The following is a 22,916-nucleotide window of genomic DNA, read 5'->3' as shown; positions in this document are numbered from 1 at the left end:
GAGATTTTAGAGAATTTGTGGACACAGAAGGTTTCTGGGGAGAAACATCTCAGCGGGGCTGGGGGCAGGGGCTGGAGGTTGGGAGCACTCGGGAACGCTGAAGACCCGGGGCAAGGAGTCAGCAAACACAGTTCTCCCCCAATTTGATCACTGGCTTTTCTCATTCTATCATCTAACACGGACAGCTCCCTGTCAAGGCCCCAGCTTCCTCATCTGAAAATGGGAGAAGGGATTGCTCGACTGGTCTCAAAACCCTCTAGGGTGCTGATGACACCGGCCAGCCCTTCACAGCCATCTTGCTGAGCCCCTCTGGGACAGAGAGGGGCCCCACTTTTTATCCCCAGAACTCTAGTTGAGGACTTCCTGTAGGCAGCATGCCTGTGCCACTAGACATGGATTCTAAATTACATTAACAGTGCAACAGCTCAGCCCTAAACTAGGTGCTTCTTGCACAGGGTTTTACTTAACCTCTTACCAGAATCCTTGCGTAGGTACTATTAACTCCATTGGATAGACGAGAAAGCTGAGGCTCAGAGAAGTTTTTAACATTGCCAGGGTCAGCCATCTAGTGAATAGCTGAGTAGCGAATGCGAGCTCGGGTTTGTACTTTGCCACAAACAATGCCAGGCTCTTGTGCTATGTGACTTAGCCAATGTGACCCTTCTTTGGATCTTGGCTTACATACGTCTAAAGTGGTGCTCTCTCTACCGCAAAGGAATGGAGGGGGTTAAATGAAAGGCTTAATGGAGGGTAGCAAGAAAGCATTTTATACTTTTAATGCCCTCATATTTTAATGTAAATATGAGAGGTTATCTGGGATTGGGTTCCTATTCATCAGAGCCAGCATCCGTGGAGGCAAGTGTCTTCCTCCCCGTCCCAAGGAGATTGGATTCCGCCAGTACTGAAGCTCTGGACCTTCCTGAGGCCTCCTGGATTGATTGCTCTGGGGGGGGTCATAGCCCCAGACAGAGGCAGCAAGTGCTGCCCGTTGATATTTCTTTCCCTGTTGATATTTCCCAAGGGTCACCTGGGACATACCCAACACGCCTGGTTTTAGCTGGGAAGACCCTGGCACTCTGGGAGAGAGGGTGGGGGCTCAGGCAGGAGCAGAGGTGAGCGCTGTGTTCAGGGTGCAAAGGTGGGGGTGGTGTTAAAGGCCAAAAATTGGGCTCCCGGTCAGACAGGAGGGCTGTGAATAGCGTTGGCTGTAGTCATGAGGCCAGGGCACAAGGAGAGGAAGATTCACCACCACTGCAAAAACACCTGAGCCCCACTTATCTTTTTTTTCTGTTGATTGAAGTTGTCAATTATGACCCCAACAAAGAGATTGAGCGTGAAGAAGCCACCGAAAATGATGAAGATGACGAAGTACAGGTACATGTACACATTGTCCTCCCACTTGGGCTGCAGGTTCACCTGTGAACAGACAAAGTGAGGCACGGAGAGCAGGTGGGGGTCTGTTTGTGTTCCTCCCTGAGACAAGGACATGAGTGTGGGTGGCCATTCGGGAGGTGACCCCAGGAAGCAGGAGTGGGGGGGTTAAGCAGGAGAAAAGCTGATGAAGGGGGTGTCGTTAAGCAGACCATCTCTGGGGGGCAACTGGCACTTCACCTGTTGGGCTTCGCCAATAAACTGTGTGGAACACACCTCAGAATTGTGCCTCTAAGGGCCAGTGAAGCTGGAACATTTGCCCACAGACTCCCAAAACTTCCCTGCGAGGGTTGCCCCTGTGGACACTCCAACCCCACCCGTGGGGGGAAGGGCTGCTGAGCAAGCCATAAGGCACCGAAGGAAGTCAAGTCTCAGGTAGAGAATCAGAAATGTAGCAAGTGAACTCAAGAGGCGGGCTGAGGGGATCTGGCGCAGGGCATCGGCACTGTCTGCCGCAGCAGCAACTGGTCTTTCCCCAGCAGCACCCGTCTCCTCCACCTGGCTGGTGTGACAGTACCCTTGCTCTAGTCACCACCTTGCTGCCTCTGCCCACGAGTGCCCTCCTACACGGTCCTGGAGTGGGGTCTGAGACTTTCCTCAATGGTGAGCAGAAGAGCTTCGAAAGCCTGGGTAGTGTGCCTGGTAGGGGAACAGGTGAAGTTGGCTTAAACATTCAATAGCGGGCCAGCTGGACAGTGCTCCGGGGAGGGCCAGGGCCAGGCTGTTGGGGGACTCCCTCTTCTGGTACCAAGGCCACCCTCAGTCCATTTCAAATAGGCTGGTGTGAGGGGGATGCACGGAGGGGCGGGAAGCACACATAGCAGGCTGACTCACATCTCGGGCATCAACAGCTGCGTACATGATGTCCATCCAGCCTTTAAAGGTTGCCTGGAAACAAGGAGCAGAGGCCACTCAGTGTCTGCCCATCGTCTACACTGAACTCTGTTTTGATTCACTTATTTGTCGGTTTTTCTCATAGAGCAGGGGTCCCCTGGAGCCAATTCCCCGTGAGTACCAGGGCTAACACAGTGCCTGGCACACCACAGCTACTCAGGGGTTGTTTGTCAAACAAGTGCATGGACAAACAGTGGCATGCGGGAAGGTGTGGGTAACTGTGTGACAAGCAAGTAACTGCATCAACACTTGGCTGAATGGAGGACTGAGTGAACCGGAAGATGAAGGCAAGGTGTGAATGCATGAACGAATGGAAGTGTAGATGTGTTTGCCTCTCATCACCACCAGCATTTTCTATCATTACAATAGACATGGAATATAACTTATTACCATCTAGGAGGGGATATGCAGTAGAAGACTGAGCGGGGGGCTATATCGTGTCTATCTTGTATACGTAGTGAACCCTAGGTCATCAGCTGACCGATCCAGCGCCACTGCAGGTTCACCCCTTTGTTCTCGTCTGCCACCCCACGCTTGTCCGGTTGCCCCACTCTGACATTGGACTAAGTGGTGAGGCCCTTTAGCCTCGCACTAGTCTGTAGGAGTGGGGAGTGGCCTCAGCTCACACTGAGTGCTACCCCTTGCAAAGTCTCCACATAGCATCTTCTGGAAGACCCCAGACCCTCCACATTTTCAAGCAGCCAGAGGAAGAAACAAGGTCGGTCTCGGGACTCACCACCTGCAGAAGCGCGAGGTAACCCATTGCAACATTATCAAAGTTGACCTTCATGTTGACCCAGAAGAAGCTGCCAGTGTGGTTCTGATTTTTACAGTCAGACATGTTGTTCACGATAGACGGAGGCACAAGAGAAAGGTATTCATTGGTTTTGTTGACGCACCGCCCAAACTTCCCAGCAAAGAAGTTCACGCCCATGATGCTGAAGATGAGCCAGAAGATGAGGCAGACGAGCAGGACGTTCATGATGGAGGGGATGGCGCCCACCAGGGCATCGACCACCACCTGGAGGGGAAGGTAAAAGGATCTGGAGCCGTTCTTGCTGGAGCCTACTTCTGGCTACACTCACTCAGCCTGCTTCAAGACGAGTGGCTTTTGGAAGCAGAAAGAGAAGTAGGTTAATTAGGGCAATAGTTCAGACTCAGAAGACCAAGAGAGACTCTTGGTAGCTGAAGATGGGCTTAGATCTTCTCCCTAAACTTCATTCCGCAGGTTTTTGGATCTTTCCCCAGGATTGAGAAGACGAGTGAACTTACAAGTACCTACATGCTCATATAAGGGCATGAATGTGTGTGTTGTGCTTGCACATACAGACTTCTAGGGCCTTCCTTTATTTTTCTTAAATGCAATTTCAAAAGAGCCTTAACAAATACAGTTTAAGGTATGCTTCAGTCAAGAATCAATGAAAACCATATTCACAAACTTGCTTATTTGTAGAGCAGCAACCTCGAGATAAAAGAAAATAAACTTCGGGGACACCTGGGGGTTCAGTAGGTTAAGCGTCCAACTTCAGCTCAGGCCATGATCTCACGGTTCGTGGGTTCGAGCCCCGCGTCGGGCTCTGTGCTGGCAGCTCAGAGCCTGGAGCCTGCTCTGGATTCTGTGTCTCCCTCTCTCTCTGCCCCTCCCCCTCTTGTGCCCCCTCCCCTCCCCTCAAAAGTAATTAAGTAAAATAGAATAGAAAAAAATAAAATAAATTTCAAACGATTTCAACCCTAATCTCCTGTGTTTCTAAAGGTACAAATGAATTTTTAAAGTCTACTTTTTTTTTTTTTACAGAAGATTCCATGCTAATGAATATAGAAGAAATGATTAAAAAACGAAAATAAAGTCTACTTTTGTTTTTGAAGACAGGATGTCTTCTTTGAGTCAGTAGTGGAAGAAAGCAAAACCTCACTTTCAGTACCTTTTTATTACCTTTTGTAATTATGAGGAAGAGGAGGAGGACAAATAAGAGTCCCTTGTCCCCCCCGCCCCCCCCAATTCAAAGGTGTGGGTTGTGAGTGTTCCATTGTGAGGAAGACAGCGAGGGCAGGTGGAGGTGACAATGGGTGAGGAAAGGAGTGGATGAAAGGGAAGAGTCCATAGGACCCACGACTACCTTGGGTGGGGCAGATGCTCTCTGGTGGATGGTGGCCATGGTGCTGAACGGATGGTGTCACCATATTTAAATGAAGTGTCAGAGTGAAGGCTCATTTGTCTTGGAAGGATGAAGAGTTTGGAGCACTCCAAAATTTGGCAATAAGGAGAAGAGGCAGGATGGAGAGATGGAGGTAGAAGATGTTGAGGCAGGACCACTTCGCTACGAGCAGGAAAGGGTGAGTCTGCGTGCTGGGTGGATGTGGCGCTTGAGTGAGAAGGACAGAGAGCTCACGAAGGGGTGTGAAGGAGAACCAGAGCATTAGGACATGGCAGTGCCGCCGAAGTCCCAGCAGGGCGAGGTGAGGAGCCAGCGCCCACCTGTGGGGGTGGGCCCAGGCCCAGAGTCCAGAGTCGGGGGCGCGGAAGGCACGGCGGGGACGAGGAGGCGCTAAACGCCGCCGACCAGAGCAGCTTGGAGGGAGGTCTTACCCGCATGCCTTCAAATCGAGACAGAGCCCGCAGGGGCCTCAGGGCACGGAGGGTTCGAAGGGCTTTGATGGATGCCACGTCAGAATACTGCAGGATCTTCGCTATAAGGCTTGTCAGGGAGATCTGAGTGCAAGCAGAGAGCAAAAGCATTACTCTAGGTTCCTGAAGGTCCTGGTAAAAGGAGACAGGAAGTCCCTCCTATCCTCTAGTCTGTCCAAGTCATCATCCTGGCTCACATCTTATTCTGAACTCCAGTGAAAGGTCTGGAGAGAATTTGATCTCTTCCTCTTTATTACAGATTTCATTCATCACTTCTCTGAATCTCTGAGAAAGAAAAACAGTCTTGCACACCATGACCCTGTGGTTTGTAGGTGGTCAAGCTCCCTGTATATTACCTTCCCTTTCCCTAGGGGCATCAGTCAGGCTCCAACAGCTTTGAAACTTGACTTTCAGAGACTTGGAGAGATGATGTCCCTTCATGGGGGTTATGCTGAAAGTCTGTTTTGAAGTGAGTCCCAATTGTATTTGCTCATAAAAGTGGAGTGGAAAGAGTCTTGGTCCGGGAGGGGTCTAATTCCTTCTCAACCCCTGATTCTTCTCGTGGCCTTGGGTCAGTGCCTTGCTCGTGCAGGTCATACCTTCACCCAGGTCAGAGTAAGAGTGTGGCATGATCCATGAAATACAGGTTTGACAGATGGCTGGGATACAATGACTGGGTTGTGACTCCCTGTTGGCCTGCCAGCTTTTCACTTTTTTAAAGTGTTGGCCAAGGGCTACAAAGGACACAAATTAATGTGGACAAATCGTACACCTTCCAGGAGCTTTGAAGGTGCTAGGGTGGTACCACAGGCATAGGCTTGAACTTGCCAGAGGCCGTGTCCCAATCTTGGAAGACCTTCAACTGCACCATGACTGGTGGGCTGAATTCAGGCTTGGCTTATCCTGGCAACTAGGTGGGGATGTACACCAGACCTTCAGAAAGAAAGGGGTTTACATTTGAGTTACACAGAGCCTCAAGCAATGTCTGTTCTCTGAATAAGTGGCTTCTTCCACCAGGACAAGAAACTGGAATGGAAAGAACTGCCTTTCTTCTTCCATGCAAGGCTCCAAACACCAGCAGGTGGCATCCAGCTGTCTGGCTGACAAAGGGTAGGGAGGTTTGGGGCCAGTTTCATGCTGGACCCTATTCAGTTTTTTCCCCCAGCCCTCTGTGAAGGCTGCCTCATGTGCAAAATCTATAGTTGGAGCAGTCAAGACTTGGGTCTCTCCATCCAAGCCCACCACCACTCCCACTGCTTAGGCCACTAGCTTCCCAATTGGTCTCTAGGATTGCGTTCATTTCATCCGTTCTCCACTGCAAATTTGACTATAATCATGTGCGTCTCTTACTCCCAATGTTTACTGGTGTTTTATCACCCTTAGGTTAAGTTCCAGACTCCTGAGCTGCAGACTACTTTTTCAGTCACGGCTCACCTATATATTCTACCCAAATAAGATTAGTCCCTAAATGTACCCGTGTCTGTGCCTTTGCTCAGAGTCATCCTTTAATTAAGATTGGCCTCCCTCAGTCCTCTTTGCACTTCAATGCTCCTGATCATTTTAAGCCATACATCTAATATCACCTCCTACATGAAGCCTTCCCAGCCACCCACCCCCACAGGCTCATGTCTCCGTGTCCATAAGACACTAACTATTTCCAGCAGGGCTCACCCCACTCCCACCCCCATAATAGGTTTATTTCTCTCTGTGTGTCTCATCTGCTGGAAGATTATAGAGTAAACTCCTGGAGAAAGGGAGCTCTTATTTCTTGGCCTCTGTCTCTCCCAGAGCACTTCGTAAGACAATCCTATATCCGGTAGTCACACATAAACATTTGAGAAACTGAAGAAAAGACAGATGAGGGATGAGAGGAAGGAGAGAAAGAAGGAAGATGGATGGGAGATGGGAGGCTGGTTGGATATGAAGAATGGATTAAAGGATACAAGGATGGACAGGATAGACATTTGAAGGGAAGGATGGAAGAAAGGATAGAATATGGAATAGTGGATGGATGAGACAGATGAAGGGGAGAAGAATGGGCGGCCAGGTAAGTTGACTGATGGATGATGTGAAGAGAGAGTTGGACACAATAAATTGATGAAAGAGATTAGAGAAGGGATGGGAGGCTGACTGGTTGGGTGGAGGGATGCATGGGCAGAAGGGTGGAAAGGAGGAAGGGTAGGTGTGCAGTTAAACGAAGGATGGGAAGACGGAAGAACGAGCGGATAGGAGAGCGCTTGTATCAAAGGTGCGTGAATGAGTGAATAGAAGGTTAGATGGTTGAATGGTCAGATAGAAAGGTGACTCAGAAGATAGAAAGGTAGAGGGAATAAGGGCCCGTTGGTTGATGAAAGAAAGGTTAGGATGAATGCGTGGGCGGAAAAGAAGAAAGAAAGAAGTAGAATAGATGGAAGGAGGGAGAGGACTGACAGGAGGTAAATGGAAGACGTAGAGGTGAGTGGGCGTTTGGAAGAATGGAAAAAGGAAGGGCAGACGGCTGGATAGATGAAGGAGGGGCATATGGAAGGGAGGATGGATGGTCAGAGGAAGAATTGGGAGGAGGATGGACGGAACGAGTGGGTGACCATTGACGGTGGCGGGGGCTTAAACCAGCGTCGATGAGAGTGGCTGTGCCCCTAACGGGGCTGGGAAGCCAATAAAACACTTTTCCTTCGTCTATGAGTAATTATTTCATACGCACAAAGTTATCACCCATGACTCAGAGTCCAGCCTCATAGCTGATCCCCGTGGTCCCGGGTCCGGAAGCTGCCAGCACGTTGGTATCAGGAAAGATGAGAATGGAGCGCACAGACCTGCTGTGGGGGCCCTGACAGCGCGGGAGACCGGACAGAATGTTCTGTACTGGACGCCATCCAGCCTCATGAGGCAAGCGCCAAATACAGACACAGATCCTGACACCTCTGACACGCAGCCCTCGGTGCGGTGGCTCTCAGAGTGGGGGAGGCGGAGACGTGCACAGCACGTGCCCCCCCTGGCTGGCAGCCCCCGCAGCTGTGCTGCACTGAGCCCACAGCGCAGGCGGCCAACCCGCAAAGCCAAGGGGGCAAAGGTCTGGACAGAGATACAGGGTTCTGGTATTAAGACGAGGGACAGATCACTCCTGGGTTTGGGAGCTGTGAGGAGACAGAATCCCATCCTATGGGAGGCACTTGGTAACCCCTCTGACGCAGGGGTTAGTGACGCGGGGGATTAGTGGCCACAGGTTAGAAGGGGCCTGAGCACACAAGCTTCCTGCTCACACCTCCCAAAGGGACGCTTTGTCTCTTTTAGTGCCCACGGGGAGAAGCCGGTGGGGCAAGCTCGGGGGTTCTCAGTCTGGCTACACACACACGGGACGTGGCCAGGAGCTTTTCTAAGATACTGAAGCCTGGACTCCCCCAGGGCTAGAGAGATCTGAGCCTCTGGGAGTCGTAGCATTTGTTCATTGTATTTTTTAAGAGTTCCCCGGGTGATTCTAAAGTATAGCCTGGGCTGAGGACCACTGAGTCAGCAGGCGGGAAGGTCCTCCGTGCTGGGCGGTGCCCGGCTCCCATCTGTCCAGAAGCCGGGTCAGGGGATGCAAGGGCATAGGGGCCCTGGGAGCCACGTGTGTCATCTTGCTTTGGACATAAAATACGGAGGGCAGTAAGTGGTCTTTCTGGAGGGAGACCTGGGAACTGGGAGCTCACCTGAGCCCCACCACTGTGCCAGAACCATCTACTGTCTGATCTAACCATTCACCGGTATGCAGGGCTATTCTCAGATGCCTTGCTAAGTGCCCAAGGGGGGTGGCCCGTGAGGCGAGGCCGCAAGCTTTCTTTGCGTTAGGCGCAGCCACCGGTCACAGGTGAGGGCCCCAATCCCCACATGCGCCAGCGGGCCACTCACGTTCACGATGAGGAAGTCCAGCCAGCACCAGGCGTTGGTGAAGTACTTCTTGAAGCCGTAGGCCACCCACTTGAGCAGCATTTCGAACACAAAGATAAATGTGAACACCCTGTCAGTATATTCCAGCAAGGCCTTCACTGTGGGCTTCTGGTCCAGGTAATAGTCCTCGAAAGCCTGGGAGAAGAATGAAAGGGGGCAGAATGGTCGGCTGCCTGGACCCACAGCCATGGAGCCCGGTGTCACCCGTATCAGTTTGTTTTCTCTGCTTGGGGTGGGGGTGGGGGGCTTGGCGCCGTGGTGGAAAAGGCGCCGTGACAGAGAAGCCAGGACCCCTTAGAGCCCACGGGGCACGCAGCCTGGCTTAGCCTTTGCAGGGACGCTGAAAGCAAAGGAGAAAGGAAACCTTCTCAAATTGGGGCTTGGAAGTGAACCAAAGGGATCCTACCAGCGTCTTGGTTTAAAAATAAAAGCATCAAAGGATGTTCGCAGGCAGTTCACAAAAATGAAAGTAAGAATCGCCGATGAACCTCTGAAAAAGAATGTTCTAGCTCGCTGGTAATTAAGGAAATTCAAACGAAAATATGTCGTTTTTCTCTTATCAGACTGGGGAAGATAAAAAAAGAAGCAGGGTGAGGCCAGGGTTGCTGTGGCTGCGGGGAGGCACTACTCTCACACCTGCCTGGGGGTGGGAACCCGCTTCCGTCTTTTGGGAGGCCACTTTGGCAATGGGAGTCAAAGGTTCCAGAGACCCAGCATAGCTCCCTTCAAGAATTTAGCCTAAGGGGGGCGCCTGGGGGGCTCAGCGAGTTGAGCGTCCGACTTCGGCTCAGGTCATGATCTCACGGTTTGTGAGTTCGAGCCCCGCGTCGGGCTCTGTGCTGACAGCTCAGGGCCTGGAGCTGCTTCGGATTCTGCGTCTCCCTCTTTCTCTGCCCCTCCCCTGCTTGCGCTCTGTCTTTCTCTCTCTCTCAAAAATAAATAAACACTAAAAAAAAAAAAAAAGAATTTAGCCCAAGGACACTAGGCATTATTGGTCCAAGGGGCCAGGGCGCCCGTCCACCAGCTGCCACTAAAACAGCTGGAGGTGCCCCCTTTCCTGAAGCCCCCTTGGGCTGAGGGGAGCTGCCTCCACCTGCAGAAATGCCCAGGACACCTGCAGGCAGCCGTGGCCAGCGACTGTCCCCATTGCATCAAGGTGGGACAGCTCTGTGACACCCTTAATGCTTCATCACGCCTGTGGGGTCAGGCTGAGGCTGGACTTCATGGGAGCCTCTTAGCTCCTCTCTCCATCCTGCCTCCCTCTTGGGCCCCATCCGGGAGCGCCCTCCAGAGCTGCTTGCACAACATCTCTGCTTCTGGTTCTGCTTCTAACTGGACCTAAGACAGGAAAGAAGCCAATGTGTTCAAAGGCATCTACATGGGCTATTCAACGCTCATTAGAAGTAAACACGGGGATTATTTAAATAAATGGCGGCACGTTCCGTAATGGAATGCGCTGTAGCCACTAAACCAGATAGTAGGAGTCTATTTACTGTGAGAATTTACTGAGAAGTTACAGAATGCATAAATGTGGCTTCAGTTTTGTAATATTTATGTATTATACGCATAAGAACGATGGGAAGGAAGTACACCAAAATGTTTTCAAAGTGAGATTCTCTTTGAATGATAGGAAAATGGGTGATATTTTTTCTTTGCCTTTTCCCATAATTTCCAAGGTTTTTTTTTTATTTTTTGCACTTTACTTTGTCAGATGAAAACTTGTGTTATTTTTTTTTTAAAGTACTCAAAGTAAAAGCATAAGGAAGACTAAATTTGGTGCCAGCCTGTTCGGTCCGTTGGGGGAAGGAGATGGGGAGGTGAGGGCCCAGCAGCTGGCGCAGGATCTGCGCTCCCTCCTGGGAGAGAGGGGAGCAGCTGGGGTGAGTGGAGAAGGGAACAGAAAGAAGGGCAAGGGCAGAGGCGCGTGGAGAAGAGAAATGAGGAGAGGAGGCCCATGGGGAAAGACAGGAGCCTCCGAGGTAATGAGGAAAGCACCTTGTCAACAGCAAATGTGACCACTGTCTTCATCAGGGAGGACGGGAGGGAGGGAAGGGTAGGCGAAATCACCACGCAGCCCCCTCTGGCCCCGCCACGTGGCCTGGGCGCCAGTGCTCCACAGAGACGGCTATAGCAGGGGACAATCGCCACCCTGTGGCACCTTCCGAGGCTGCCGCACCCCCCCCCCCCCGTGGTGGCAGCCCTGTTCTGGGGCCTCTCCCTCTGCCTGGTGCCATCGCCTGCCTGTCACCCGTCTTCTAGTCATCCCGTCTCCTCCCTCCCTTTGCTCCTCCCCAGGGCTGCGGCCGCGCTCAGCGGATTTGGCACCTTTCCTGGGAAACCTGGCATTTAAGTAGGTGCCCACCTATCCAGTAGGTCTGTTTAGGGAGTAAATGGCACGTGGAGAGCAAAACAAGTGAAAACGTTGGAGCCATGAGTCAAGAGAGAGGGGCTCTCGCCCTACCTTTGACTACTTAGCTGGGCCCCGTTGTGTCTCTGGGCCGTGCCTTCCTCATCCGTAAGGTGCAGACGACAGGGGTGCCGAGTCCCTCCCTGCGTCCACATCTACCACAGCCCGTGGGGAAGCTGAGCTGAGGTTGTGCAGGGAGCGTGAGAGCACAGTGTCAGAAGCTTCCTCCCTTGCCCTGCGAAGCTGGGCTTTCAGCAAGGGGCCTGAGAAGCCTAATCAGAATTCCCGACTCCGGAAGCCCTGGGAGTCTCTGTGCCTGCCGGGCCTGCTACTCAAAGTGGGGTCCAGGCAGCAGCAGCAGCTCCTGGTGCTTGTCGGAAATGCGAATTCTCGGGCCTCGCCCCAGATCTGACTCAGGACCTGCCTTCGGACCCGCTCTCCAGGTAACTGCATCTTGAGAAGGGCTGATGTGAGCATTTGCTGTGAGCTCTGAGTAGGTGGTAGTGTTTGCAAGTGGCTTCAACTTGCAAGATACAGAAGGACGGCCGTCCTGGTACCGGGCCTTCAGAGAAGGCCAGTGTTTGGGAGGCCCCGGGGGTAGAAAGCCAGGGGCTTGGGGATCTGATGAGGACGAAGGTAGGTTTTGCTACTGACAAGCTGGGTGACCTTGGCCAAGTGCCTCAAGCCCTTTGAGCGTCAGCTGCCCCATCTATAAAGTGGGACGCATGCCCTTGCCGCTTGACACGCCGGCAGCCAGGCTCAGCAGGCCGAGTCGTGGGCACCAGCAGCACCCACCCTGCTGAGGGGCCCGCGTGCGGCCGCAGCTCTCCCGCCAGCCACAGCTCGCGGGCTTCCGCGCTCGGAACCAGGGGAGCTCACTGCTGCGGCTCCAGGGCCTTGGGATTGTGGGAGACGCCATCCGGAGGGCTTGGGGGCAGGGACCCCGGCTCCCCTTACCAGGGACCCGCTGCTCAGCAGGATCATGAAGATGATGAAGCTCTCGAACCAGTTGTGCTCCACGATGCGGTAGCACGTCTTGCGCACCTGCCAGCCCACGGCCCACGGAAACTCACCGGTGTCCACTCTGCAGCAGGGACAGCGGCGGATGCAGCCTGTGGGGGGAGGTGACCGATGGAGAGGGACGTCCGCCTGGGGCACAAGGAGTATTTTCGCTCTAGCCCTGCTGAGAAACCGCTCTGCTGGGCAACCGTTTGCTGCCCCTTAGGAAAGGAATTCTTCCCTGGAATACGAGAGTCGTGGCGGCCCTTCTCAGCCAGCCTCTCGCTCCTGCCCTTTGGGGGTCCCTCCCGCCATCGGCCTCACCCTCTCTCAACTCCTCCCCAACTACTGTCCTTCTTGGAGAGGATACGGGTGACCCTGTCCTCTGCGCCCCCACTTCAGGAAGGCTGATGAGCCGCGGGGCCTGGGCCCGGTGCGGAGGCACTTTGCCCTGACCCGAGAGGTCCAGTCCGGCCCAGCGTCATGTGGAACCGAAAACTCAACAAAGTGCTGTTGCTTCCGAATTTACATACTTTCCATTATTGAAGCCACAATGACTTTCATCGTGTGAACTATACACATACGTCCACCTGCTGCTCGCATGTCTACTGAGCACAGAGCAGGGCCCCCTGTTCCAAACACCGAGGGGAAGAAGAGTAAGATGCATTTCCTGCCTTCAGGACCACAGAGGGCGCGTTCAGGGGATACAGCTGTAGATAATTTTTCTCCCTTTAAGAGTCGCACAAAAGCTAGAGGGACACAGATGTGGCATGGCCCTCCTCTGGGTCGTTTATGTCCCCAAACAAGAGTGTTTACCTTTCTCAAGCTCAAGAGGGTTGGTTTATCACTCAGTGAGGTGTTTCAAAGGTGACAAGGAAGGCCCGGCATCCGTGGCCGTGTCTGCCGTGGCCGTGTCTGCCGTGGCACCACCTGGCTGCCGCGAGCTGTGGCCTTCGTGCCTGATGCTGGCCCCTCAGACTTGGGGGCAAGGCAGCGGGGCACCCTGTCTGTCTGTGTCCCACAGACCCCAGGCCGGGGCCTTGGGGGCACATAGGGGCCCGGAGGACAGTGTGCTGGACTGGATTCTGACCCTAATTAATGTCAACACGAGGAGGCCAGGGGCCGCGGCTTTACCTTCTGTGAAGCAGTCGTCTGGCTCTTCGAGGTCGTCTGCCAGCTCGGGGATCTTCCTCAGGATCTCCTCGGGGTCCAGGCAGTCCACCGTGCTGCCTTCCGAGGAGCTCGCGTCGTCCGCCCCCTGCAGGGGCAGAAGCCCGGGGCAGTGACCTCAGCTCTTGGAGGGGCCCAGTGAGTCTGCACACTGTCTGCCCGGCCGCGGGCTCCCCGGTGCAGGGAGAGCCCCTCAGGGCCGGACCCGCTTCACCGTCCCCTGTGCGCCTGGCGCTTTGCCAGCTGAGGCCCAGCACAGCGATGCTCTCTGTGGGGCCCCGGAGGTCCGCTGTGTGGGGCTCTACGCCTCCAGGCCGCTGATGGGGTGCTGGCGAGGGCCCGGGATGCGCCATGACACCCGTAACCGCCCTCGTGGCCACCGGGCTCGAGTATTGAATCTCCGAGCGATCCTGCGGGGCTCTGCTGCCCCTCCTGGCAGCCCCAGCCCTGTAATGTCTGCAGATGAATTCAATTAGGACTTGAGGCTGCTCTCCTATTAGTAAACCTGATAGCTTGGCTAATGGACCCAAATGGTGGGGTGGGTCCCCATCTGTCACTGTCAGGCCCTTCTCTGCCTGGCCAGGCTCGTGGACAACAAAACCAAAAGCAAAACCCAAACCAACACCCAGCAGCTGTGTGCTGAAAACCTTGCGTGGGAAAAACCAGCCAGGGGAATTCTTAGAGTGCTCGGCAGGAAACATCGTGTCCACGGGTGGAAGGGCAGCCCTCACCTAGCAGGTGGCTTGTGTTCACCGGACCCACCCCCCCATCTCAGCCCACCCTCCGATCTTTCCCTGCTGTGGTCAGCCTTACCCAGGGGCACACAGCCAGCTGGCCTGACGTTCCTCAAGCTAAAGGGCTTGATAACTTTGGCCATGAATGATGCCTTCCTTATCTTTGCCCAGCCGGTGCCTGTCACGGCTTCGGCTCTCAGCGGCTAGGTGACAAGTTAAATTCCTAAATTCAATGCAGCGGTATTAAGGATGCTAAATCTTTCTAGACACCTCTTCCCTGCAGCTCGATTTCTTCAGAGATTTGTAATGAAACCACCATGTTTCTTTCTGCCTCTTTATAATACAGTCCTAAACCCCAGTGTTGCTTCCTGCTCAGGCTACATGAGGCTGTCAGTACACTACTCACTACCGACAGCCTCTCCAGAGCAGCAGAAGGGTTCTGGCTGGAAGATGTGATGTGGACAAAAGAAAGTGGGGGCGGGGAGTCACAGGGATGACTTCCTCACCCACGAGCAACTCTGACTTCCTATCTGCTGGCTCAGAAAGGCGCTTTCTCTGTGTCTTGTCTTTTGTTCCCTTTTTTCTTGGCTGTCATTTTCTGGGCACTTATTCCCTTTCAGGCAGGAGCTAAACACTTGACAAGCAGCATCTCATTTAAGCTTCACACGCAGCCTACCGGGTAGGCATTACGATTCACTTTCATAGACGAAGACGAGGAGACTCAGGGAAGTTGAGGATCTGGTCCTCGTCACCAGTCCCTCCCCCCCGCAACCCTCCAGCCTGTGGAACCTCGCTCTGAAAATAGTGCCGATCAGCCCGGAGGTTAGGACAGGCCTTGACAATTCTCAGGATGAGATGTGAGCTTCCGTGGTCGAGCACAGTGTGGAAAACCACCTCCCCCGCAGCCGCACCCTCCACCCCCTATGCCCCCCACCAGTCAGTGTCTGGCAGGCTGACCAACCTCTCCCGGAAGCTCACATACCTACCTCTGCGGGCACCTGGGCAGCAGGTTCGTCTTTCTGCTTCTCACCCAGGTATGGAGCCAGGCCCTCAGAGGACGTTTTAGAGCCCGGGCTCCTGGGTGCCATGTCGTCCTCATATCTCCCGACTTGCTGTGGCTGCTCCTGCTGGTGAGAGAGAGTCCCATCTGGGTGCCTGTGCCCACCCTCAGCTGACCGCCTCTCAATCTGAAGAGATCTTGGACCTCGGAGTCTGCCAGCACTAAGGACCTAATATATGCAACATACATACATACACACTTGTGTGGCGTGAGCGTGGAGTCCTATATCCAGATCTGTTTAACTCTTGGCTCCATCACTTACAAGCTGTGTGACCTCAGGCAAGTAAATTTAACCTGTCTGATCTTCGTTCTCCCACCTGCAGAACTGAGAAGGCGAGATCAACTTCATTCAGTGATTTTGATGACTAGATATGTGATGCTTGTAAAATGCTTTGCATGAAGTGCTTGGCTCAGTAGATGTTAGCCATACCCATTATTTCTTGTCCAGAGGTCAGAGTGGTAGCGGACGTGGCCATGCAAAGTCCCCCAAGAACCCAAAGTCCCTGAAAATGCCTCTGAGTACAGGCAGCCATCACAGAGTTCATGTCCTCTATTCTCGGGACGGTGATGCTCTTCCCTTGGCTGTCACCCATACAAAGGCATGTAAAATATGGCAGCTGATAATAGCAGCTGCTGGGACACAGAGAAGTGACAGCTGCAGGGACGAAGACAGCTGTCTGAGGCCACTCAGCGGCCTGGCCGGCAGCCCTACATGTGGCCAGGCCCCATAGGGATCCCTGCCTTCCCACATGGTCAGAAGTGCATACCCTGAGTCACTGAGAAGAGGCTAACAGAGTTGATATGTCAGCTAAAGGCAGTAGGGAATTGTGCAAAGTGTTTAAAAATATATATTACCGAAAGGCTTAAATGTGCTTTAAATTCTTTGGTGCCAAAAGGAACAAGTGTCATTTCTCTGTGACATCCTTTGTTGGAAAAAGCTGGATAAGTGAGTCACACGATGATCTGGACTCCCCAGGCTTCTGCTGAAGATCAGGGGAGCATTGCTCTTGGACAACATCTGTTCTTAGAGGAATCTCATTAGTGCCTTGGGCACAGAGGCTGCGCCGGGCAACGAAAATGGGGTGATTGTGTGAGAGACACTCCCAAGCACCATGAAGTGGCCTGGGACTAAAGTGCTGCCCTGATGCCTGCCCAGGGAATTCAGATCTTTTTTTCCAGGCCCTGCTCAAATACCGCCTTCCCCAGAAAGCTTGGCGTGGCTTTTGCTTCCTGACGTCAAGTGCTTCTGTGCTTGGCTGGCCCGGTGCTTATCAAGGCTGTGCCCGTCCTGATGCTGGAAAACTTCCTTCTTACAATTTCCCTCTTGCCCCGTCACTCCGTCCCTGAGGCCCCTCCCGACTTCCCGTGGCTTTCCCGTGGGAGAGCTCTCACCTGCCCTTGAGAGATCACTTCCTGCTGGGAGCTCTGAGCATCCTCCTCAGAATCCTCCTCCTCCAGGTCATCGAGGTCAGATTCACCCTCAGCAATGGGCACAGAGACCGACACGCTGGGGTTGGTGACGAAGTCACTGTGGTCGTCCCCGGGGCCTCTGGGCTCGGGCAGCCCCGCGGGGCTCCCCGTGGCCGTATCGGCAGCAATGTGGTTCTCAGCTTTGGCACTAGGGAGTGGGGGTTTCGCCAGCGGCTGGGGCTCTGCCTTGGGCCTTCTGCTGAAGAAGCTGCAAAGGGCCTTCTTGGTGTGTTGGCCAAACTTCTGGATCCGTGTCAGGGCCGTCTTCAGGTTGTTCACTTCCCCGTCTTCGTCTGGAGCCGTGAGATTGTCAGCACTGAAGGAGTTCAGCAGCAGGGCAATGAACAGGTTGAGCACCTGGAGGGAAGGAGTGGAGGCAAAGGTGGTTCAGGCGACGAGCGGGGCCTCCCCGTGGCCCGCCCCCCAGCTCAGCAGCCAGACGGCAGGATGGCCACCCCTGGGCCTCTCCCGACCTCGTGCTTTCCCTCTCCGGGGAATGGACATTTGGAGAGCCACCGATGGGAGTCTTGAGGATGTCCCAAGTGACCTGCCTCATGTGGGCAAGGCTTAGATGCACATTCTCCACCATAGAGGAGGATCACCCCTCCTGAACCAAGGGACATTTGGGGACAATGGAGAGGAGCACGTGTGGGTCTGCCCTGGGGCCACTGTCATCTGCCAAAGCCCTGGGTTTGGGGATCCTCGCATCCCTGGGATCCTGGGCAATCTCCTCCCTGCTTCCAACTTCGTGTTCTTCACCCATGAGCATGAGTGTGAGCAGAGAGGGGACGTGAAAAGGAAATGACCCGAGGGCTGTGAAAGTGCTCAGAGAGGCAAACTTCCTGCCTGAGGGTTAGGGGCCCCTGTGGCTCTGCAGGGATGCTGAGCTCAGCCTGGAAGAAAGGATCTTCAGCCACAGCCTCCCACTTGGGAATGGGGGGAAAAGGCATCTCTGCCTCCACAACCTGGGTGGGCAAGACTTTGAAGAGCCTGGATTTGTTGTTTTGCCTCTCTCGGTTTAGCTTTCTTGTGTCTGTAAAACTCTTACAGGAGAAGAATTCAAATTGGTTGATTTCCAGGTCTGTAAGAAAGGCTTCTGGGACTGCACAGGCTTCTCTACAGCCAGCACTGGGCAGCAAGGGTGCCCAGGACCACAGTGGGTGGGGGGAAGCTGGGGGCGAGGAGCCAGGCTGGGACAGAGAGGGGGTGCTGGGCCAATGGACAGGAAGATCTGCAGGGGGGATCCCCCAAATGTGGGAGTGGATTTTGTTACTGATATTGTGGCATTGGATGCCGTCCATGACCCAGCTTCTCTCTTTCATCTTGCCTCACCACGCCGGCCCTCCTGCTCCTAGCTAGGACATGGGTAGCTTAGAGACATCAGTCAGCTCTCACTCCCTTGGAGAAAATTATCTTCTGAGACCCCCTAGAGTGGGGAAGGAAATTTTTCTTCAATAACTAACAGCTAACATTTGCTGAGTTCCTGTTGTGGCCCAGACACTGCACTAGGCAATTTTCATATGTCATCTCCTGCAATTTAATTCCCCTGGCGAGCCTATGAGTAAGCACTATTTTCTTGGTTTTAAGGAAATTGAAGCTTGAGGAGACTGTCTCTTGTGCCGGGTCATCCAGCCACTAGTGATAGAGCTGGGGAGTTCTAAACAGGTTTTTTCATCCTTATCCTATATGCTCACTCAAGCAAGTCAGGCAGCCTCCCGAGGGACAGTTCTTAAAATGTGCCCCGCATGACTCTGCAGTTTGAAGGCTTTACAGCCAGGGAGGTGTGATGGGGGAATGAAATGTGCAATGTCCAAGCTTTTTCGGATAACCCAGAAGTCTCCCCCATTGCCCCTGAAACAGCGCCCCCAGAGAGGCTCAGCACTCACCACCAGGTTCCCCAGCACCATCACTGTTAAGAAAAGGATGAGGCATATGGATTTCTGGCCGACTTCCATGCAGGTCCACATGTTCTCAATCCACTCTCCACACAGGATCCGGAAGACGATGAGGAAGGAGTGGAAGAAGTCATGCATGTGCCAGCGCGGCCATTCTTCGTTGGGCGCAGAGATATTGTACCGGTGATCACGGTAGTTATCCCCGAGGAGCTGCTTGCCAACCAGAGCGAAGACAAAGACGATGATGGCCAGGATGATGGTGAGGTTCCCCAGCGCCCCCACGGAGTTCCCAATGATCTTGATGAGCGTGTTTAAGGTTGGCCAGGACTTGGCAAGCTTGAAGACCCGCAGCTGCAGAGAAACAGACACGGTCGGGTCCTGTTGCCTCTCATCTCAAGTCTTGATACTGGAAAACCACCAGGCAGCTTATTTCATTGATAAGGGTGCTTCCAGGAAGCTGCTTTTAGAGACTTTTCTTTCTGTGATCAGTCACTCAAAAATACCAATGGCCTTCTACGATCTTTATATATCAACATGTTTCAGCAAGTTTTATAAGTGGGGTTGTGGTCTGGCCATACGTACTCTAGTCTGTCACCACGGGCTTCCTGAATGTTGGCCTATTCTTTGGGGAGTGCAGTGGGGGTATTATGGAGATCACAAATAAGTGAGAATGGCCCACTTTTGACCTGAAGAAATGTTAGCCCTCTGCAGGTAGGTCAGGGCCCACTGCATTCGAGGGGTATTGGTGAACTGTATCTTAGGGCATTTCTCATCTTGGGGCCATGGACAGCCAGCCACAGACGGCTGCCCCCACCAGTCTGAAACTCCAGTATGTGATTTCACAGACCCAGCATTCATATATTTATTTAGTTGACCAGCCAAACCACTCACTGAATGCCAGCCACACATGTGCATGGCACTGTGTGAACCTCTAGGTACACGGACAGAGATATATGTAAGCTCTTGCCGTCACGGAACTAGTATCACGCTTAGTCACAAAGACGAGGCAAAGATGCAAAAGGCCTTCATCGTAAGCCCGAACACGCTAAGTCCCAGAAGAGAGCATAAACACTATGCAAAAAGATGTCTAAACATTTAGGGGCGCTTGGGTGGCTAGCCAGTTTAGTGTCAGACCAGCTCAGGTCATGATCTCACGATCTCATGGTTTGTGAGTTTGAGTCCTGCATCGCGCTCTCTGCTGTCAGTGTGGAGCCCGCTTCAGATCTTTGGTCCCTGCCCCCCCCCAAATAAATAAACATTAAAAATACATTTGTGTGGTTCTCTAATTTGTTGGAAAGAAATATCTGGGTTCAGCTGTCATGAGCACTCATGGAGCACCTACTGAGAGCCTGGCTCTGGCTTAGGGTTTAAAATGCAATGTTGAACAGAACAGTGCAATAGTTTTATCAGCCACACAGCAGTAAGTCCCAAGGAAGGTTTAATTGTCTTATACAGGAAGTTCCATACCCACGTCTCTATGTGACAGGGCAGAGGAGGTGTTACGATGGGCTATGTCCCCTTAGACCTCACCTGGAAGTTATTCTCTTCATCCTGGAAGCAGAGCTTAAAACACTAGTTCTGTTGACTAAACATAGAGGCAGGAAGTAAGTGCAAATAAACACTGAGAACTGGAAACTAGATGGAGCCCTTTTGCAGAGGGTATTGGGAGAATGCCAAGTTTCCCTAGCAACATGATTCCTGCAGGTTTCCACTCTCACAGTAAACTCTGGATAAGTGCAAAGGCAGAGGCTGGAGTGGGGCCCTGATGCCACCCACCACACCACAGAGACTCGTGGGGCATGAATGGGGACAGTGAGGGACACACAGGCGTGTTCGCTGGCACCTAAGCAAAAGGATCAGGTGTTGACTCTTAATCAAATATGACTAAGTGTCCACTGGTTCCTTAGTTGGGGTGGGGATGGAGAGTTTAGAAATTAGTATAGAGTCCAGTTAGGTAGCCATTTTTGTGCATTATGAGGCTTATGTTAAACTGTAAGCAAACTGTGTGTCATTGTCATTACAAGGAGTGGATTGAGTGGTCTTCTACGAATTCTTTTGTAGTCTTTATAGAGGGCAAGACAACAAGATCTTCTTACTTGCTGTTCCAGAGATACCGGGCTTGGGGGCCCCTAGCGTTAGCTGTCAGTCAACACATGTTTACAGGGTGCCTGATGTAGAGCTCTTGAACGCGCTGGCTGGCTCTCGCTGGTTCCTGGAGCGAGTGGTCCAGGAGAGTGATTCCTGCGACCCTCATCTTCACCCCCATGCAGTTGATTTCTGCACACTTTGGCCAGTTTAGCAATACATCGAGAAGAATGTCTTTATGATATCACATAACATTTCTAAGCTGTTTCTTTTAAGTGTTGCTGAATATTGCTTCAAATTTAATTACCCATTTCTTCAGTTAATCTCATAATTAATGTAAAAACTTCTAATGGAGGGGAACTGGAAGGAAATAAATCAAGTTGGCAACATGGACATATTTGTATGGAAACATATCCCAATATTTTGAATCTTAGAGTTAAAGTTGTCTATATATTTCCAATTTACTTTAACGCAGATGCTTTACTTTTAGAATAGAATGAAAAGTAAGTCTAAAGGTAAGTCTGTCTTCTACCAGGGAGGCTACCCCTTGGCAATGAAATAGGGCTTGTGACAAATATCAACAGACAGGGTAATATACTGGGTCCCCTTCCATCAAAAAGTTACTAAAAATGTTGATAATAAAACCTAAGACACATTGATGATTTGTCAATAAGGTTCTTCGGCCAAAAACTAAATAAATATGGGAACTCAGATATATAAAGAGATTGTTGACGCTAACTTTTTCTCTGAAGACATTTGCAAAACTGAGTGAATCTGGGACAGGTTTTAATGGTCTCATGAGGTACGGAGAGCAGGAAAAAATCTCAGGGCTGGCTAAGGTAGAAGATCGTACAGGAATCTCTCCTCCCTTTAACACTAGATCCCAAAGAGACATAACTTTCATGGAAGGACAAACCAGAAATAAATGCAGGAAAATGAAATGTCTGGTGTCAGATACCAGGCAGAGGAGGGGAAACGGATACTGAGAATTTGGACCCCCAGAGTGGTACTCACACAGGGTTTTATACTACTTAGTTATTTCAAGCTGAGCATTTAATTTAGAGCAATCCTACAAAGTGCCTCGCAGAAATGAGTACAAATACTCTTTGAAGAAACCAGCGTGCTTCTCAGGCCTCAAAGCACTCCCATCAAAGGTGTGTAAGAGTTGCAGTAAAACAAATACGTAAATAATGAGGCCTCATGAGTGAATGAGATCTGGGATGTGCATGTGGAAACTGTCATTCAATTTCTTTAGGTAATAAAATTATTAGCCAGATGATAGTATAATAGATATAATATGCTTAAAGAAATAAAACACAAACTGCAAATATCTTGCAGAGAACAAGAAACTATACACAATAAAAAGTTTTGAAAAATAACTAAATGGAACCTCTAGAAACAAAGACTACAACACAACATTAAAAAAACTCTATGACGAGTTTCACATCAGATGTGATATAGTTTAGGAAAGAATTAATGTATCGCAGCTATCATAGAAGAAATTACCCAGAAGGTAGCCCAGAAAGACAGAGATGGAAAATATCAAAGAGATGTGAGAACACTGAAAATAGAGTGGGAGAGTGTAACATACATCTAATCAAAGTCCAAGAGAAGAAAAATAACGGAATCGAGACTAGATTTGGCCATATAATGTCTTAGGACTTTCCAAAACTGAACAAAAGCATAAATCTATAGATTCAAGAGGTCAAAGAATCTTAAGCATTATAAAGAAAAAGCTAAACCCATACCTAGACACATGCTAATGAGATTACAGAACAGTAAAGACGAAGAGAAGATTTTAAAAGCACCCAGACAGAAAGGGACAACAGTTAAGTTGAAAGCTGAGTGCTCAGCAGCAGCCACAGAGGCCAGAACACTGTAGAACAACATCTTTCATGGACTGAGGGTAAGTAACTATCAACTAGAATTTTATATCCATTAGAAATTTCTCTTAAACACCAGGGCGGACCGAATGGTAAACTTCAGATAAACAAAACTGAGAGAGGTTACTGCCAGAAGACACTCACTTAAAGAAATGCTAAAAAATCTACTCCAGGCCGAAGAAAAGTGATCCCAGAAGGAAAGTATTGCTCGCACGAATGTAAAAAGAGCAGGCATGAGTGTGAATCTGGATACAGCAATAAGGTCTCATGGGGCAAGGCAGAGACCGGTTGCATGGTTCTCATTCACTTCTGCTCATCTCAGGCACGAACGAAGA

The 22,916-nt window shown here is 51.6% G+C and overlaps 1 protein-coding gene across 3 annotated transcripts in view; it reads right to left on the bottom strand.

Moving 5' to 3' along the window:
• Positions 1-22,916, bottom strand: part of SCN10A (sodium voltage-gated channel alpha subunit 10) — a 92,550-nt gene that overhangs the window by 10,873 nt on the left and 58,761 nt on the right. For 2 of the 3 annotated variants that reach the window (XM_039237171.1, XM_039237173.1), the window contains 10 exons: positions 18,605-18,964; positions 16,641-17,075; positions 15,175-15,315; positions 13,419-13,542; positions 12,243-12,397; positions 8,840-9,013; positions 4,913-5,035; positions 3,062-3,346; positions 2,266-2,319; positions 1,279-1,416 (listed from right to left, as the gene is read on the bottom strand). In XM_039237171.1, coding sequence (XP_039093102.1) covers positions 1,279-1,416; positions 2,266-2,319; positions 3,062-3,346; positions 4,913-5,035; positions 8,840-9,013; positions 12,243-12,397; positions 13,419-13,542; positions 15,175-15,315; positions 16,641-17,075; positions 18,605-18,964 — 1,989 coding nt within the window. The remainder of the gene's footprint in view (positions 1-1,278; positions 1,417-2,265; positions 2,320-3,061; positions 3,347-4,912; positions 5,036-8,839; positions 9,014-12,242; positions 12,398-13,418; positions 13,543-15,174; positions 15,316-16,640; positions 17,076-18,604; positions 18,965-22,916) is intronic. The other variant, XM_039237172.1, reaches the window with a different exon arrangement.

Source organism: Hyaena hyaena, unplaced genomic scaffold, assembly GCF_003009895.1.
Source record: "Hyaena hyaena isolate Hyena2069 unplaced genomic scaffold, ASM300989v1 scaffold_121, whole genome shotgun sequence".
Lineage (NCBI taxonomy): Eukaryota > Metazoa > Chordata > Mammalia > Carnivora > Hyaenidae > Hyaena > Hyaena hyaena.
This window is presented reverse-complemented; position numbering and strand designations above follow the sequence as displayed.